Source organism: Thalassophryne amazonica, chromosome 9 (assembly GCF_902500255.1).
Source record: "Thalassophryne amazonica chromosome 9, fThaAma1.1, whole genome shotgun sequence".
In the NCBI taxonomy this organism is placed as follows: domain Eukaryota; kingdom Metazoa; phylum Chordata; class Actinopteri; order Batrachoidiformes; family Batrachoididae; genus Thalassophryne; species Thalassophryne amazonica.
Window position 1 is genome coordinate 37,614,737 of NC_047111.1, and position 17,285 is coordinate 37,632,021.

The 17,285-nt window shown below is 40.0% G+C and overlaps 1 protein-coding gene across 1 annotated transcript; it reads left to right on the forward strand.

Annotated features, from left to right (window-relative positions):
* The first annotated feature begins 977 nt into the window (after nt 1-977).
* Nucleotides 978-14,239, forward strand: LOC117517914. Its single transcript, XM_034179045.1, has 8 exons — nt 978-1,162; nt 2,588-2,707; nt 2,803-2,955; nt 8,942-9,043; nt 9,145-9,306; nt 12,667-12,795; nt 12,878-12,928; nt 13,031-14,239. The coding sequence occupies exons 1-8, from the start codon at nt 1,114-1,116 to the stop codon at nt 13,813-13,815; spliced, it is 1,551 nt and encodes a 516-aa protein (XP_034034936.1). The 5' UTR covers nt 978-1,113; the 3' UTR covers nt 13,816-14,239.
* The last annotated feature ends 3,046 nt before the right edge of the window (nt 14,240-17,285 follow it).

Sequence of the window (17,285 nt, forward strand, 5' to 3'; positions counted from 1 at the left end):
GTGGAGGAATTTTCCTCTGAGTGTTCTCTAGTTGAAAATATGCAACAGTTGAGTTTTGGTCATTGTGTGATCAGACACACACTACTACCCATAAAGTGAGGGTTTTCAGATGTGTTGGTAACCACTTTTCTGTGTGAAAACTGCTAAACGTTTCACCACCAAAGTGCAGGTACAGTACATACCCTCAGGAACCTTAGCAAAACAGCTGCAGCACATTTTTTCAAATGGAAGTGACTGGTCAAGATTGAAGTTGGTGCAATCATTAGACACTTGGAAAAAGTGAAACAGACCAACTTTAAAAAAAGACTAGTTGGGGTGAAATACAATGGGGATCGTGTGTGCCCCGTGGCTGCTCCTGTAACCATGAAGACCCAACAGGAACCCTGAACATGAAATGGTTAACAAGAAGTCCTCGGTGGCGGATCAGGCAGAGGATGCTTGTAACCCAATGGCTGTGAAGGTGGCCTGTCTGAGACTTGCTTAAGAAACCATCTTCCTCATCACTGAGGTTTTGCAGGTAACAAGAGGGAACAAAGTTGCAAATTAAGGACTTAGGAAAGAAAACAACACAAACTCAAAATCAGGAAAAGCAGGATAAAATTCAACAGTGCCCAAAGCATTGGGATCAACAGTTAAAGCCAAGGCCTTTATTAAGTCATGAAAATAATGAGATTAAGGGCAGCAACTTAAATAGCACACTAAACGTTATGATGAAACTACACTTTGTGGTCTTTATCATAAGACTGAAAACGAGAAGTACAGAATGTTATGAGTTTGTGAGGACGGCAGAAGGTAACGGACTAGAATCCATTAGGTGGCGGTAATGCAACATGCCGTGTTGCGTAAAATCTCACAGTAAAGAACAAATGGACGGAATATCTATTTGTCCATTGACACATCCGGTACGGTAGGTGGCGGTATGGACCTAAGATGATGCCACCCGCCAATCGAAGGAAGGAAGGAAGGAAGAAGACGAAGAAGAAATAATCGTTGCTGTTTTGTTTCCGTGAAGATAATCGATGCGGAACGCGTTTCCGATGTTACTCAAAGTGAGAGTTTGAGTGGTGTTCACATTTATTTGTTGTTTAGCGCTGCCCGTGTTCACTCGGAGAAATGGCTTCAGAGGTTTCTCGCCCTTTGAGAAGGTCGACCAGACGCGGAGGTGAGCTTTTTCCTCTATTGTGAGATACTAACGCTACTGAAACGCGCGCGCGCGCGTGTGTGTGTGTTGGGGGGGTCATATTTATGTTTTAATGTTTCAAGTGAACACCAGTCTTGTTGAAAATGTGTGGCGCATCTAAAAACCCAGTTCCAATAAAAGTGAGCACTCTGGGCTTTCTTTCACTGTTTTAAGTTGTGACTAACCTACTAGTTGTAGACACCTTTGATTTCGGCAGTGGCTCGTAGCCGTATTGATCTGATTGGCCACTGTAGGTCATGTGATTATTAAATTCATTGATTGAATTTATTTAGTGCAATTCATGCCATTCATTCATTCATACAATTCATGAACCAAAGTATATTTAAAAAAATAAAACTTGTTTCAACGTCATATATGACTCAAAACAGGATTTTTAAAGGAGTCTTTAAGATGAGATTTTTTTAAAGCTGTGTTTTCTAAAAAAGTCCTGAAGTAATTTTGACTCATTAGCTGTAGATTTGATATTTTGACTGAAAATTACACAAAATGCTTGGTAACATTGTGTTTTTATACTGTGGGTCCTCAGTCTTTGAGGCTCAGAGGTGTGTGCGTGTGTGTGTGTGTGTGTGTGTGTGTGTGTGTGTGTGTGTGTGTGTGTGTGTGTGTGTCCTGTGTTATTGCGTGGCTGTGAGACTTGGATGCTGAGCAGTGACCTAAGGCAATGACTGAATGTGATTGGTACCAGGCCTCTTTGAAGGTTCCTTGGGCACTGCTTTAATGACTTTGTGTCAAACAGATTGTTACTTGGGGAAACATAGTATTTGTGTTGTGAGGGAACATCAGTTCTGACTAGTGGCGGCGCCAGGAAATTTTTGTTGGGGGGCTGAGGGGGGGCTGGGGTAAAAGTTGGAGGAGCTCCACAAAATGTCGTCGAAATGAACAATATATAGTTGGTCAAACAACGATATACAGCTTCTGTATATTCTGTGTTAGTGCGCGGCTGCGGCCGACGTGCTTGATGAATTCCTGCGCAAAAATAGTTCCCAGATAATTGTGATATATTCCTGTGAGATAATAAGTATATCTCATCTAAATAAATTCTAAAATTTACCAGTAATAAAATTATAAAGATAAGTGAAATTTTAAGAGTGGCTGTAATAAATATTTAGGAAACCTAAATTTTTGGAGTATGGAGTTAAATTTGTCTCATTAATACTTGCAAATGCACAGAGGGTGATTTACAAATATCCTTTGATTTGTACACATGCTTTGTGAACCACAAACACAAATTTCTGATTTGTAACTTCTGTGTAGGTTTTTACAAGTAAATGTTTATTTGCAAAACTCTCACATTTTTTTTTTTTTGTGTGTGTGTGTTTTGTGTTTCACTGACTATAGTTGAGTTCACTTGGTAAATATAACGGGTTGTTGTTATTTGTTCTTTAGTGTTGAATGTGTACGTCACACCCAGAGGCCCTCTGAAAAGGACCAAAAAGCATGTGGAGGTTCCAGTTCCTCCTGCAGCTGTGAATGGCTACAAAGATTCAGACAGCTCTGACAATGAAGGTGAGTTGGTCCCACGACAGGCTTTGCATCTCGCTACAAGTTCTCTACATCTGCTTTGCCCCACGGCAGCATAATTTGATATAACTTCCTAATAGATTCTCCAAGTAAGAAGAGCCGGGTGGAGACCAAAGACACGGAGGGTGAAACTGAGATGGATGTTCAGGAATCAGATGAGAATATGGACAAAGAGGATGTGGAAGATCAGCCTGAGGAAGAAGATCCCATTCATCATCCCAAAATCTGTCAAGGTTACATGATGTGCTTTATTATGATGTCATTACAGCACAGCTCCACATGTTCAACAGATTAGTTGTTATTGATGTTCCTTTATGGTGCATACTGTCTCCATTGACATTTCTCTGTGTATCACTGAATTAACAGTCAGGTTTATGCTCTCTGAAATTCAGGATCCTTTCAGGATTTTCTTTAAGTGTTCCTGCTTCCTCTCACCATGTAAAAATGTGCAAATTAGGCTAACTCTGAAAAGGTCCCGAGTTAAGAACGTGAGAGCACGTGGCTGTCTCCAAGAGATTAGTATGAGATTCACTGAGCTGACTGTCGCTCTGTGTGTCCCGCACCGTCGAGACGTCTGCACTCGACATCGGCCGTTAGCAGCATTTTTTGCTGATTCGACATGTTGAACCGGCTTTGGTGTCTGTGAGTGAGACAGCTGTTAACCAATCACTGCTTGAGAAGGGAAAACAAGTGAAGAAATGAAGTTGAGATGGCGTTGACAGATGTGTCAAAAGGTGACAGTAACTGGGTTTCTGCACAAAAGTAACTGATGGGATGGGACTTCAGGATTCGGGGCTCTCGCAGTAACTGCTCCTGCGAAAACTAAATCCAGTCAACATGGCAGCAAAACAATAAGACCGCAATATTGCCATGTTGTTGTTTGTTTGTTTGTTTTTTATCCATTATTGCTATAACGTTATCTTACAACGATTTACAAGTTCTGCATCTCATGTGTCATCCACATGTGCCTTATCGTGTATTCTAGAATGTCACGTGACACATTCTGTGTCATCTGACCTGTAATAACAGAAAAAATCTTTCCATTAGGCTTTCTTCGACTCGCCTGGAAAGAACCCACCTTATGCAACTATAAGAATGTTTTTGGCCCCCCCAATGATTAAAGTAATCAGGATCAACAGTCGGCAGCAGAATCAGCATCAAAGCTTAAAGATCAATCAATCAATTTCAATCAATTTTATTTATATAGCGCCAAATCACAACAAACAGTTGCCCCAAGGTGCTTTATATTGTAAGGCAAGGCCATACAATAATTACGTAAAAAACCCCAACGGTCAAAACGACCCCCTGTGAGCAAGCACTTGGCGACAGGAAAAACTCCCTTTTAACAGGAAGAAACCTCCAGCAGAACCAGGCTCAGGGAGGGGCAGTCTTCTGCTGGGACTGGTTGGGGCTGAGCGAGAGAACCAGGAAAAAGACATGTTGTGGAGGGGAGCAGAGATCAATCACTAATGATTAAATGCAGAGTGGTGCATACAGAGCAAAAAGAGAAAGAAACACTCAGTGCATCATGGGAACCCCCCAGCAGTCTAAGTCTATAGCAGCATAACTAAAGGATGGTTCAGGGTCACCTGATCCAGCCCTAACTATAAGCTTTAGCAAAAAGGAAAGTTTTAAGCCTAATCTTAAAAGTAGAGAAGGTGTCTGTCTCCCTGATCCGAATTGGGAGCTGGTTCCACAGGAGAGGTGCCTGAAAGCTGAAGGCTCTGCCTCCCATTCTACTCTTAAAAACCCTAGGAACTACAAGTAAGCCTGCAGTCTGAGAGCGAAGCACTCTATTGGGGTGATATGGTACTATGAGGTCCCTAAGATAAGATGGGACCTGATTATTCAAAACCTTATAAGTAAGAAGAAGAATTTTAAATTCTATTCTAGAATTAACAGGAAGCCAATGAAGAGAGGCCAATATGGGTGAGATATGCTCTCTCCTTCTAGTCCCCGTTAGTACTCTAGCTGCAGCATTTTGAATTAACTGAAGGCTTTTCAGGGAACTTTTAGGACAACCTGATAATAATGAATTACAATAGTCCAGCCTAGAGGAAATAAATGCATGAATTAGTTTTTCAGCATCACTCTGAGACAAGACCTTTCTAATTTTAGAGATATTGCGTAAATGCAAAAAAGCAGTCCTACATATTTGTTTAATATGCGCTTTGAATGACATATCCTGATCAAAAATGACTCCAAGATTTTTCACAGTATTACTAGAGGTCAGGGTAATGCCGTCCAGAGTAAGGATCTGGTTAGACACCATGTTTCTAAGATTTGTGGGGCCAAGTACAATAACTTCAGTTTTATCTGAGTTTAAAAGCAGGAAATTAGAGGTCATCCATGTCTTTATGTCTGTAAGACAATCCTGCAGTTTAGCTAATTGGTGTGTGTCCTCTGGCTTCATGGACAGATAAAGCTGGGTATCATCTGCGTAACAGTGAAAATTTAAGCAATGCCATCTAATAATACTGCCTAAGGGAAGCATGTATAAAGTGAATAAAATTGGTCCTAGCGCAGAACCTTGTGGAACTCCATAATTAACCTTAGTCTGTGAAGAAGATTCCCCATTTACATGAACAAATTGTAATCTATTAGATAAATATGATTCAAACCACCGCAGCGCAGTGCCTTTAATACCTATGGCATGCTCTAATCTCTAATAAAATTTTATGGTCAACAGTATCAAAAGCAGCACTGAGGTCTAACAGAACAAGCACAGAGATGAGTCCACTGTCCGAGGCCATAAGAAGATCATTTGTAACCTTCACTAATGCTGTTTCTGTACTATGATGAATTCTAAAACCTGACTGAAACTCTTCACATAGACCATTCCTCTGCAGATGATCAGTTAGCTGTTTTACAACTACCCTTTCAAGAATTTTTGAGAGAAAAGGAAGGTTGGAGATTGGCCTATAATTAGCTAAGATAGCTGGGTCAAGTGATGGCTTTTTAAGTAATGGTTTAATTACTGCCACCTTAAAAGCCTGTGGTACATAGCCAACTAATAAAGATAGATTGATCATATTTAAGATCGAAGCATTAAATAATGGTAGGGCTTCCTTGAGCAGCCTTGTAGGAATGGGGTCTAATAGACATGTTGATGGTTTGGATGAAGTAACTAATGAAAATAACTCAGACAGAACAATCTGAGAGAAAGAGTCTAACCAAATACCGGCATCACTGAAAGCAGCCAAAGATAACGATACATCTTTGGGATGGTTATGAGTAATTTTTTCTCTAATAGTTAAAATTTTATTAGCAAAGAAAGTCATGAAGTCATTACTAGTTAAAGTTAAAGGAATATGCGGCTCAATAGAGCTCTGACTCTTTGTCAGCCTGGCTACAGTGCTGAAAAGAAATCTGGGGTTGTTCTTATTTTCTTCAATTAGTGATGAGTAGTAAGATGTCCTAGCTTTACGGAGGGCTTTTTTTTATAGAGTAACAGACTCTTTTTTCCAGGCTAAGTGAAGATCTTCTAAATTAGTGAGACGCCATTTCCTCTCCAACTTAAGGGTTATCTGCTTTAAGCTGCGAGTTTGTGAGTTATACCACGGAGTCAGGCACTTCTGATTTAAAGCTCTCTTTTTCAGAGGAGCTACAGCATCCAAAGTTGTCTTCAATGAGGATGTAAAACTATTGATGAGATACTCTATCTCACTTACAGAGTTTAGGTAGCTACTCTGCACTGTGTTGGTATATGGCATTAGAGAACATAAAGAAGGAATCATATCCTTAAACCTAGTTACAGCGCTTTCTGAAAGACTTCTAGTGTAATGAAACTTATTCCCCACTGCTGGGTAGTCCATCAGAGTAAATGTAAATGTTATTAAGAAATGATCAGACAGAAGGGAGTTTTCAGGGAATACTGTTAAGTCTTCAATTTCCATACCATAAGTCAGAACAAGATCTAAGATATGATTAAAGTGGAGGGTGGACTCATTTACATTTTGAGCAAAGCCAATTGAGTCTAATAATAGATTAAATGCAGTGTTGAGGCTGTCATTCTCAGCATCTGTGTGGATGTTAAAATCGCCCACTATAATTATCTTATCTGAGCTAAGCACTAAGTCAGACAAAAGGTCTGAAAATTCACAGAGAAACTCACAGTAACGACCAGGAGGACGATAGATAACAACAAATAAAACTGGTTTTTGGGACTTCCAATTTGGATGGACAAGACTAAGAGTCAAGCTTTCAAATGAATTAAAGCTCTGTCTGGGTTTTTGATTAATTAATAAGCTGGAATGGAAGATTGCTGCTAATCCTCCGCCTCGGCCCGTGCTACGAGCATTCTGGCAGTTAGTGTGACTCGGGGGTGTTGACTCATTTAAACTAACATATTCATCCTGCTGTAACCAGGTTTCTGTAAGGCAGAATAAATCAATATGTTGATCAATTATTATATCATTTACTAACAGGGACTTAGAAGAGAGAGACCTAATGTTTAATAGACCACATTTAACTGTTTTAGTCTGTGGTGCAGTTGAAGGTGCTATATTATTTTTTCTTTTTGAATTTTTATGCTTAAATAGATTTTTGCTGGTTATTGGTGGTCTAGGAGCAGGCACCGTCTCTACAGGGATGGGGTAATGAGGGAATGGCAGGGGGAGAGAAGCTGCAGAGAGGTGTGTAAGACTACAACTCTGCTTCCTGGTCCCAACCCTGGATAGTCACAGTTTGGAGGATTTAAGAAAATTGGCCAGATTTGTAGAAATGAGAGCTGCTCCATCCAAAGTGGGATGGATGCCGTTTCTTGTTCTTCCTGGTCTTGTTAGGACAAGACCAGGTTTTCCCCAGAAGCTTTGCCAATTATCTGTGAAGCCCACCTCATTTTTTGGACACCACTCAGACAGCCAGCAATTCAAGGAGAACAGGCGGCTAAACATGTCACTGCCGGTCCGATTGGGGAGGGGCCCAGAGAAAACTACAGAGTCTGACATTGTTTTTGCAAAGTTACACACCGATTCAGTGTTAATTTTAGTGACCTCCGATTGGCGTAACCGGGTGTCATTACTGCCGACGTGAATTACAATCTTACCAAATTTTCGCTTAGCCTTAGCCAGCAGTTTCAAATTTCCTTCAGTGTCGCCTGCTCTGGCCCCCGGAAGACAATTGACTATGGTTGGTGGTGTCGCTAACTTCACATTTCTCAAAACAGAGTCGCCAATAACCAGAGTTTGATCCTCGGCGGGTGTGTCGCCGAGTGGGGAAAAACGGTTAGAAATGTGAACGGGTTGGCGGTGTACATGGGGCTTCTGTTTAGGGCTACGCTTCCTCCTCAGAGTCACCCAGTCGGCCTGCTTTCCCGGCTGCTCGGGATCTGCCAGAGGGAAACTAACGACGGCTAAGCTACCTTGGTCCGCACCGACTACAGGGGCCTGGCTAGCTGTAGAATTTTCTACGGTGTGGAGCCGAGTCTCCAATTCGCCCAGCCTGGCCTCCAAAGCTACGAATAAGCTACACTTATTACAAGTACCATTACTGCTAAAGGACGCCGAGGAATAACTAAACATTTCACACTCAGAGCAGAAAAGCGCGGTAGAGACAGGAGAAGCCGCCATGCTACACCGGCTAAGAGCTAGTAGCTGCGCTAAGCTAGCGGATTCCTAAAAACACACAAAGTGAATAATGTGTAAATAATTTAGAGGTGATTCAGCAGAGGGAGTGCTTTAGTTAAGGCACGTGAAGATTACACTGTGAAGCAAATCGTTATTTAGGTAACTAGATCAATCTAACTGCACAGATTAAACAGCTAACAGATACAGCAAAACACCGCTGTGCTCCGGAACAGGAAGTGATACAATACCGCAGTGAGAGCCAACCACCAGTAGAAGCAAGCAAGATCACAGACCAAAGGCAGGATTTGCACCTTGAATTGATTCTGCATGAGACTACAAGGGCTTCTTTGTTGAGCCAAATTCTACCCATCCACCATATTTCATTGAAATCTGTTCCTGCCATCTTGGGATGTCCTGTTGTAAAGCATGCAGAGAAATATGAATGAAGACATCATGGAGGTTGTAATCGATGGCCAGGTGCATGAATTCAGGGTAGATCTGGGTAGAAATCATGGGATTTGTTATTTAAACAAAATATTTTAGTTGCAGTTGCTCAGTAGTTGCTTTATTGCAAAGATTTCTTGCCATTATTACATCTAAGGCAGCATGGCATGCTTTATGGCTACATTTACAGATCTTCTCTTTATCATAGGTTACTTTGGAGACACAATTTTAGCCCCCTGTGTTTTACCACCAGAGCACCACCAAACTCAACCTGAAAATAAACCTGTGGACTTTCCACCATCCATCAGAGGTAGGATGGCTCTCAGGGTGCAGTATAGATTAAGAAAAGTTGTGTGATTGTGGAGGTATAACAAATTGCAGATATTTTACTCTGCCTTATTTGTTTTTTAGCAGACATGTCAACCAAAAGGGCTTCAGTTCACACTAAACCTGCCAGCCAAGCCAGAGTGCTGGGCAGACGACAAGATGATATGCCGATTCCACAGAACACATGGCTTGGTGATCCAGTGGCAGAGTACAAGAAGAGGATGGAGGCCAAAGTTACGAGTTGTGGTATTGTAGACTCTGTATTTATACTGCCATTAGAATCTTTTTGGTTTGTCCTGAATGCTCAGATCAGATCCCAGGTGGTGTTTTGTTACATCACTGAGTTTTCATGCCATGTAACGGGTGGGGGGGAGCTTTACATGGTGAGAGCAGTTCTTATCTCCCCTACCGCTTACAGCCGCTGCTGCTTCATGCTTTGCCCTGCAGGAAATTTTCATCCCGCACTATTAGTCACTTACTGCGCTCTCCAGAAAAATAAAACAAAACATTTGACGTAAGGTGTGTTTACAGGGAGGTGCTGCGCACACACACACACACACACACACAAAAGTCCAAACCTATAAAATTGCATTGGGAAAAAAATGGTCATGGAAATCAATGTGGAAAAAGTCATCCATCCATCCATTTTCTATACCAGCTTTCTCCAATTAAGGGGCACGGGAGGCTAGAGCCTATCCCAGCAGTCATAGGGCATGAAGCAGGTTACACCCTGGACAGGACACTGGACTCAGAGGAGTTTGTCACAGGGCCAAATATAGAGAAACACATCACACCCACACGCACACCTATGGACAATTTTATTTATTTTTTTTAAGTTTCCCGTCCACCTAATCTGCATGTCTTTGGATATGGGAGGAAGCCGGTCACCCAGAGGGAACCCACGCAAACACAGGGAGAACATGTAAACTCCACACATAAAGGCCACAATTGAGAATCAAACCCATGACTTTTTTGCTGTGAGGCAACCAGTGGTGGGCACAGTTCCGATAATCCGATAACATAATTATCAAAGATAACATTTTTATTATCGGATTATCTTTTAAGATAACTTTAAAGACCATCATCGGACTAATTATCTTCCGATGAATTTTTGTCTGATAACTTTTAAACCGATAAACAAAGCTGAACAGTGACAAGCATTTTTAAAATTAGTTCAGCACCCACCTGGTAAAAGTTTTGTATCAGATGCAGTTATAACCTTTGCAAACAGAAGAGAACTGCTTGTATAAAAAGAATCTCAATCCTCTGCAGACAAAGGAAAAACAGCCCCAAAAAGAAAAAAAAAAAACATTCTTTTCTTTTCTTTTCTTTTTGACCCAAGTCATCCAGAGGCATACATCTTTAACTTATGGTTCAAATTTTAACCAAACTAATTTTGGACAAGTTATTTAAAATTACTGTCATGTCTGAAGTTGTATAAAGTAAAAATATCAGATTTATGTTTTAGTTTTAAAGTAATGTGTTAATTTTTAAGGTTTTGTGAGCACATGCTCTGCCCCGCAGTGCATTATGGGTAGGATGATGTAATCTCAGTACGTCACGGCAGGACAAATGCATTTCAGACACTCTGTTCAGGCTCCAAGGACAACAGCATTAAACTCTAGTGCCTGAAACTCTCTTGTATATATTCTCTGCGTTTATAGACGTTGATTTTTTAATTGCGTTTGTTAAATTCCATGCATTTTAAATGTGAACAGACAGTGATTATCTAGAATTTGTTTTGAAAGCCTCTACTGCCATCTAGCATCTACTGGCCAGTAGTGTTCATGGCAGTGTCTGGGAACCAGTAGATGGCAGTGTTCTATTTATTTTGACCCCGGTTATGTCAGATATAAGACTTGTTCTTCTCTCTGCTCCTTTTCATTCTGGTGATTGTGATGCTTTATTTCTGTTTTTTCTGTTTTTTTTCTTTTAAATGAATGAAATAAATATTAAAGAAAGAAAGAAAGATGATTGTCAAATCAAATTTTTGCTTTGCAAATGGCTTTTTTTTTTTTTACAAATGAAGTTTAAAAACAAAACAACTGCATAATAATAATAATAATAATAATAATAACATTATTACAAGACAGCTCTGCAGTGTTTGCACAGGTACAGTGCGAACGGTTGGATGCTGCTTGTAGCTTTCAGCAGCAGGATAACCTCACGACGGCCGACCACAATAATATATCAAACAGGTTTGATTCTCATTCGACCATACGATCAGCAATCAGGAGGTGGTCGTCAGATGTTGACCGCAGCTTGATACTCCATGAACACTACATGATGCAGGACGCACGATTAATCTGAAACTTGGTCCAAAAAATTCCTGCATGAAAAATCATCTCGCACAGTGTAAAGTATGTTTTACAACATCAAATGAATGTTGTAAAGAGAGAATGCAAAAAAAATGAAAAAAAAAGAATGCAAAAAAAAACCATGCAAAAAAATTTGCGATGACACTTCCAGAGCTCCGTAAAAATGCCTGTTTTTACAAATAAAAAAATGGAATATTTTACAAAAGCACATTTAAACACCAACACACAACAGACGTCACATTAACGTGTTGGTTTACATAATGAATGACTGAACCAATCAGTGTTTAGCAGGCACCTTTACCCAGAATCCTTTGTGATCTGTCTCTTTGTTACAAAACCCCAGAATTAGTGCATTATTCAACATTAAAAGATATGTTATAGTTTAACTTTGTACAAATGACAGAATTGACATTAATGGAGTTATTCTATCGGTATTAATGTTATTTATAAATCAAAACCATAAGTCAATATGACTTTATTTTTCAAGACCTCCGCATGACCGGACCTTTATAGTTGATACAGGGTTGGCTTTACAGCTGCTCTGAGTATCTCTGTACTGGGAGGGTTGTAATAAACAAGAGCTTCCAGCAGGGGCTGAATGTTGAAAGAAAAAAGTGTGGTCTCAGTGTTTGGGTTTCGGGGTACCTCTGTCTGTGCTCGGAGCGCTGTAGAGCTTCCAGCAGGGGCAGACTGTTTAAAGAAAAAAAGTATGGTTTTATTGTTTGGGTCTGTTGTTATTTTTAATATTATTAAAAGCTATTACATTTGTTTTACTAGTAGTTGTAAATGTGCCAGAGATAATATTAGAATTTATCGGTTATCTGTAACTTCCGATAAATTTTTGTGTGGTTTATTGTTTTATCTTTATCGAAGATAACTTTTCAGTTATCTGATTATCTGTTATCAACGTTAATTTTTTGGATATCTGTGCCCACCACTGGAGGCAACAGTGCTAACCACTAACCCACCGTGCTGCAGAATAAAAGTCATATTAAAGACCAATTCTTTGGTTGTATTGGAGGTGGTGACTGTTCTGTCATTGCTATTTTAGAATACTGTGGTTTATTAACTGCCAAATCGTATGAAATAAAATAAATAAATTGCTCACAAACCAAGCAGTCATCAAATATAACTGAAGATAAAGATAAACTGATGGCTGTCAATCAAAGGGTTTGTAACTCTTAAAGGGTACAATTTTTTTTTTTCTCCTCGTGTCACAGTATTATTTTCCAAATGTCAGATCATTAACAATAAAGTGTTTACAATTGATGTTCTGCTCCATTTTTAGGTTTACACCAAATGAAAATGAACCACCATCCCCCAAAGTTACATCCAACCTCTGAAGTTTCCTCTTTAACACGACAACATGTAAACAACAATGCCCGCCAAGCAAAAGGTGCTCAGCACCAAAAAGAAGGTATTGCAGCAACAATTTGTCATTTTTTTGAATAGATAAGGACAGTTTTGATATTTGTTTAATCTAATTTTCTGTCCGAAAGGAATTAAGAAATCTGATCCTCCCAAAGGAAGATCTGGATGTTTCTTTAGGAGTGAGTTATATACATTTCATGTATATGGTCATTACGAACAATACCACAGTTATTTCTTGCATTATTAAACCTACATTTGGATATGATCTTTTGTCCTTCCAGGATTCGTTTGGTATTGTTTGTACCTTCTTGTCCTGGCATTGTTCGGCTCAGTCAGCTTTCTGGCAGTCAAGAATGCTCCCACTGTCCGTAGGACTTTAACAGGTGGAGGGCATCAGTTTTCTTCTGTGAACACAGGACTGTTTACAGCTCAGTTGTCTTTGTTGAAAGATCAGTTCTCCAGCCAGCGTCCTGAAGTGTGGAAGATGATCAGAATCCACCTGGGAAATTACCTCCAGGCAGTCCAGCCTACTGAACCCGTCAGCCTGATCCTCACTGCCGGACTCCGGGCTGAGAGGACACTGCACTGCCTGGCTCAAGGCTTAGCAACCGCGTTCGCTTCAGCCCTCAATTCTTCTGTCCTCCACATCGATGGCACCAGCTACGCAGGCCGCGACAGCGACCAGGTCAAATTCGAGGTGGACAATCAGCTGCAAGCCGCTTTTGGAGGGGACAAACTTGTGGCCATTATTCAGCGCTTTGAAGAGCTGCCTCCAGACTCCACCCTCATTTTTTATCGCTACTGTGACCATGAGAACGCCGCTTATAAGCGAGCGTTCTTGCTGTTTACTGTGTTACTGCGACAGGATGAGGTCAGGCTTCAAAAGAGTGTTAATGATGTGGAGGAGATGGTGCAAGACTATCTGACAGAGAGTTTGGTGGACTCAGGGACCCAAACTACCTTCAAAAGGATGGACGCGAACAAGTTTAGTGGACTGTGGAGCCGCATCTCCCATCTTGTATTGCCTGTGGCGTCTGAGGAGGAGGTGGAGGAGAGAGGATGCTGACACATGAACTCAATGTTCCACATTAAGACAGAATATCACTTTGGACCTGCATGGTCCCTGCTGGCACTGTTCTGCTGTTACCAGCAGAACAGTATTTGAGTATTTGAAGTTTTTATTCATTGTCCATGGTCATAACTGAGATTTTACTCATGGCTGCATTCCAGTTTTGCAAATCATCAACTGCCCTGTTTTTGTACCTCTGGTGTTCATCAGCAACACATAGACTGAAGATTTTGTGACTTTTTCCATTGATTTGACATTGAAGAAAGAGGACTGCAAATTTTTTTTTAATCCAGCACTGGACAAACAGTTTAAAGTACCCTAGAATTTTGCTAAAATTGTAGTGTTTGACTTTGCTTCAGTGAGTGTTTTTTTTTTTTGGTGATATAATACATCTTTGAAAAGCTTTTTTTATGTAGGTAGAGAAGTTTGAATCTTCGACTGGACTGGGTTGCTTGATGCGAGGACGTTTCGCTTCAAATCGCAGAAGCTTCCTCAGCTAAAATTCTTGCTCTGAAAGTCTGACTTCTGTCTGACTCTTGTAGAGAAGAATAATATGGAGTTTTAAACCTAACCAGACCCCTCCTACTGAGAGGCAGACTGCTATAGGCTAGTGACTAAACAATAGCTCTAATTAGCAACTATTGTGCTGTAGTTAGCACACCTTATGGCAGGACAGCTGTCCCTCTAATGATGGGATGGATGCCTTTCTGATGGCTCCCTTGATGACGTGAATGACTCATTACCATGAACAAAAAACTGAAACTCCTTTTGTGTAGGTGTTATGCTCTGTACACGACTAACACCAAGACAGTATTATTAAAGCTGATTTAAAAACCCAATTTTTCCCATAAATACTGCAAGAGACCACTTAAAAGCACTTAAGACCCTTTGAAAGAACTTTTTTTGCAAAGGTAAAAAGTTGACCTATATCTTATTTAAATTTGTATTCATTTATAAATATTAGATGTTGGAATGTTTAATTTGTAAACATTTAAAGGCACATTAGATGTACCTAAAATGTCTGGACAGTACTGTACATACTGTGTGTAATTTGAGAAAGACTTTATGTAAAGTGGCGTGAGATTTATTCCATATCTACTCAGTTTGGAATATATTTGGGCTTTATTTGCAACCACTAGAAAACACTTTGCTTTGAATGGCTGCATTTCTGAATGACTTGTTCTGTATCACATTCCAGCTGGCAAATGCGTCATTTTGTGTTGATACTTACATGAGATGGTGCCATTAGAATTTTTTGTAAAATAATTTGATCGCTTACGTGCAAATAGACTCTAGTACTTCAGTTGACAAGGAGGAACTGCTTTTACTAGGATGCATTAATGTTTTTTGTTTGACCTGAATTGGTGTGGGTGTTTGATGTGTTGTCTTTATTCTAGATTGAAATGTTTTGTAACGCTGTATATATTAAATATAATTTTTGTTGTCTTCACTTGTTGACAACGAAGCATTAAAATGTACAATTATTGCAAGCTCTGCTGTAGAAACACAGGTTCCAACAAAGTGACTGAATTTGTAAAGTAAGCTGAATAACAGTGTGGCTAGACATTAGTAGGATGCAAAAAGTGCCTTAAACATTTATGATGCCTAAAAAGATCCTTGTCAGTTGATTGGTGGATGCTATGACATTCATTATGTGCGCCATTAGTAAGTCCCTTCGGCTGCTCCCTTGTTTGCACTCGGGGTCGCCACAGCAAATCCAAGGTGGATCTGCATGTTGAACTGGCACAGGTTTTACGCCGCGCCATTGAATATGCTAATGTCACTGCTGTGCATTTTTCTACCATCTTCTTCACTGAATTGCGTAGCTCCATTGGCTGTAGCTGCAGTGTTTATGTTGACATGTTTAGTGGCTGTAGAAGCACTCTTTCACTCGATTCGGGAAAGTAGATGTTTCCACACATACCATTAAGCTTCTGAGGGCTCTGGCTTTGTTCGGTGGTGTGGCTTCTCTCGCCTCCCGGCTGGAGTAAACTGCTAGTCAGACACAGAGCCGACTCTGCCTCCTGTTGTCTGCTTCCTGAGAGTCAAATTTCAAATGACGTTGCTCTATTTAGGTGTCATATAAAACAAATAATGGTGATTGCCTGATTGAATAGAATGTTCAATTTTTCAGCTCATGCAACTGTTCTTGCCATTGTACTCAAACATTCATTATTTGTATAAGAAATTAACTGATTATATTTTAAAAGTACTTATTGTGCATTCATGTATTAAGCAGATAATGTTTCTTGCAGATACATCAGGTTCATTGTACATATGATTATAAACTTCCCCTGTTTGAAACTATTTTATTTACGCAATCACTTAAAAAAAGTTTGTCACCTGTATGTGAATATTTGAATGAATAAAGTTTATTTTGATACAAGAAACTGCTAATGATCTAGTGCAGAGTGGAAGCTCTGTGTGGTTTTCTTGAGCAGCGAGTAATATAAAATGTCAGAAATGTAGCACTTTTGGTGGGGGGCATACTTTTATCAATTTAAAATTTACTGTATATTCATTTTGTACATTGTCTGTAGCATGGCCCAAGCAGATGGTCGCCCCTTTTGAGTCTGGTCTACTTGATGTTTCTTCAGAGGGAGTTTTTTCCTTACCACTGTCACCTGTGTGCTTGCTCTGGTGTTGGTAAGGTTAGACCTTACATGTGTGAAGCACAGTGAGGCAACTTTGTTGTGATTTGGCGTTATATAAATGAAAAGAAATTGGGAAAAAAAAAATTGTGTGCCATTTTTCACAAGTGTTGATGTGGCTTCAAACATGAAATTCCTACATACTCAGTTTTTAAACGTTTGAGGGAATTAATATATTCCTTAGCAAGTAACTAAGAGATATGACTGAGTGTATGCAGTGATGTGGGCTATGTACTGTATGATTTCATTTCTGGTGTAGTGGCATTTGAATGCCAACTGATTTCTTTACACATTCTTTTTGAAAAGCCAGTGAAATTTTCCTTTTATTCACAAGCAGGAGTCTGTGCTTTTGAATGCATTTGCTCAAAGAGATGCAGAAGCATCAGAAGTGTAAAACCATCTACAAGGGCAATACTACTAAAATTTATAAGTTGTGCAAGATACCATCTGCAGTAGTACTGTTCATCACAATGCAAGAAGGCCTCCAGGCACACAAATCTTGTGCACACAAGGTTTTCCCATTATGATAACAGGCAATAGTATCCATGAGCATGAAGACAGTCACGATTACAGCAATCTGATGTTTGAGCCCAAATGGCCATGACTTTTACCCAAATTATTGATCTCTGACTGTCCTTGCCAGGGCAATTCTGAAATTCACCATACTTTGTGCCATATTTGGCTTAAATCTGGTTGAAATATTTGCCAAACTGAATTTTTTTACCATGAACAGGCACATTATCATCCACCTGTTATGACATCGCATGAAGAAAAAAGGTTTTCTGCTGCAATTTTATATTAACAAAATGACATCTA

Excerpts from the sequence above, each read along its gene's own strand:
- LOC117517914 (XM_034179045.1), top strand. The coding sequence starts at position 1,114 with ATGGCTTCAGAGGTTTCTCGCCCTTTGAGAAGGTCGACCAGACGCGGA. Across the intron at positions 9,044-9,144 it reads CTTTCCACCATCCATCAGAG|CAGACATGTCAACCAAAAGG; the intron begins GTAGGATGGCTC and ends TTTGTTTTTTAG. Across the intron at positions 9,307-12,666 it reads GGCCAAAGTTACGAGTTGTG|GTTTACACCAAATGAAAATG; the intron begins GTATTGTAGACT and ends CTCCATTTTTAG.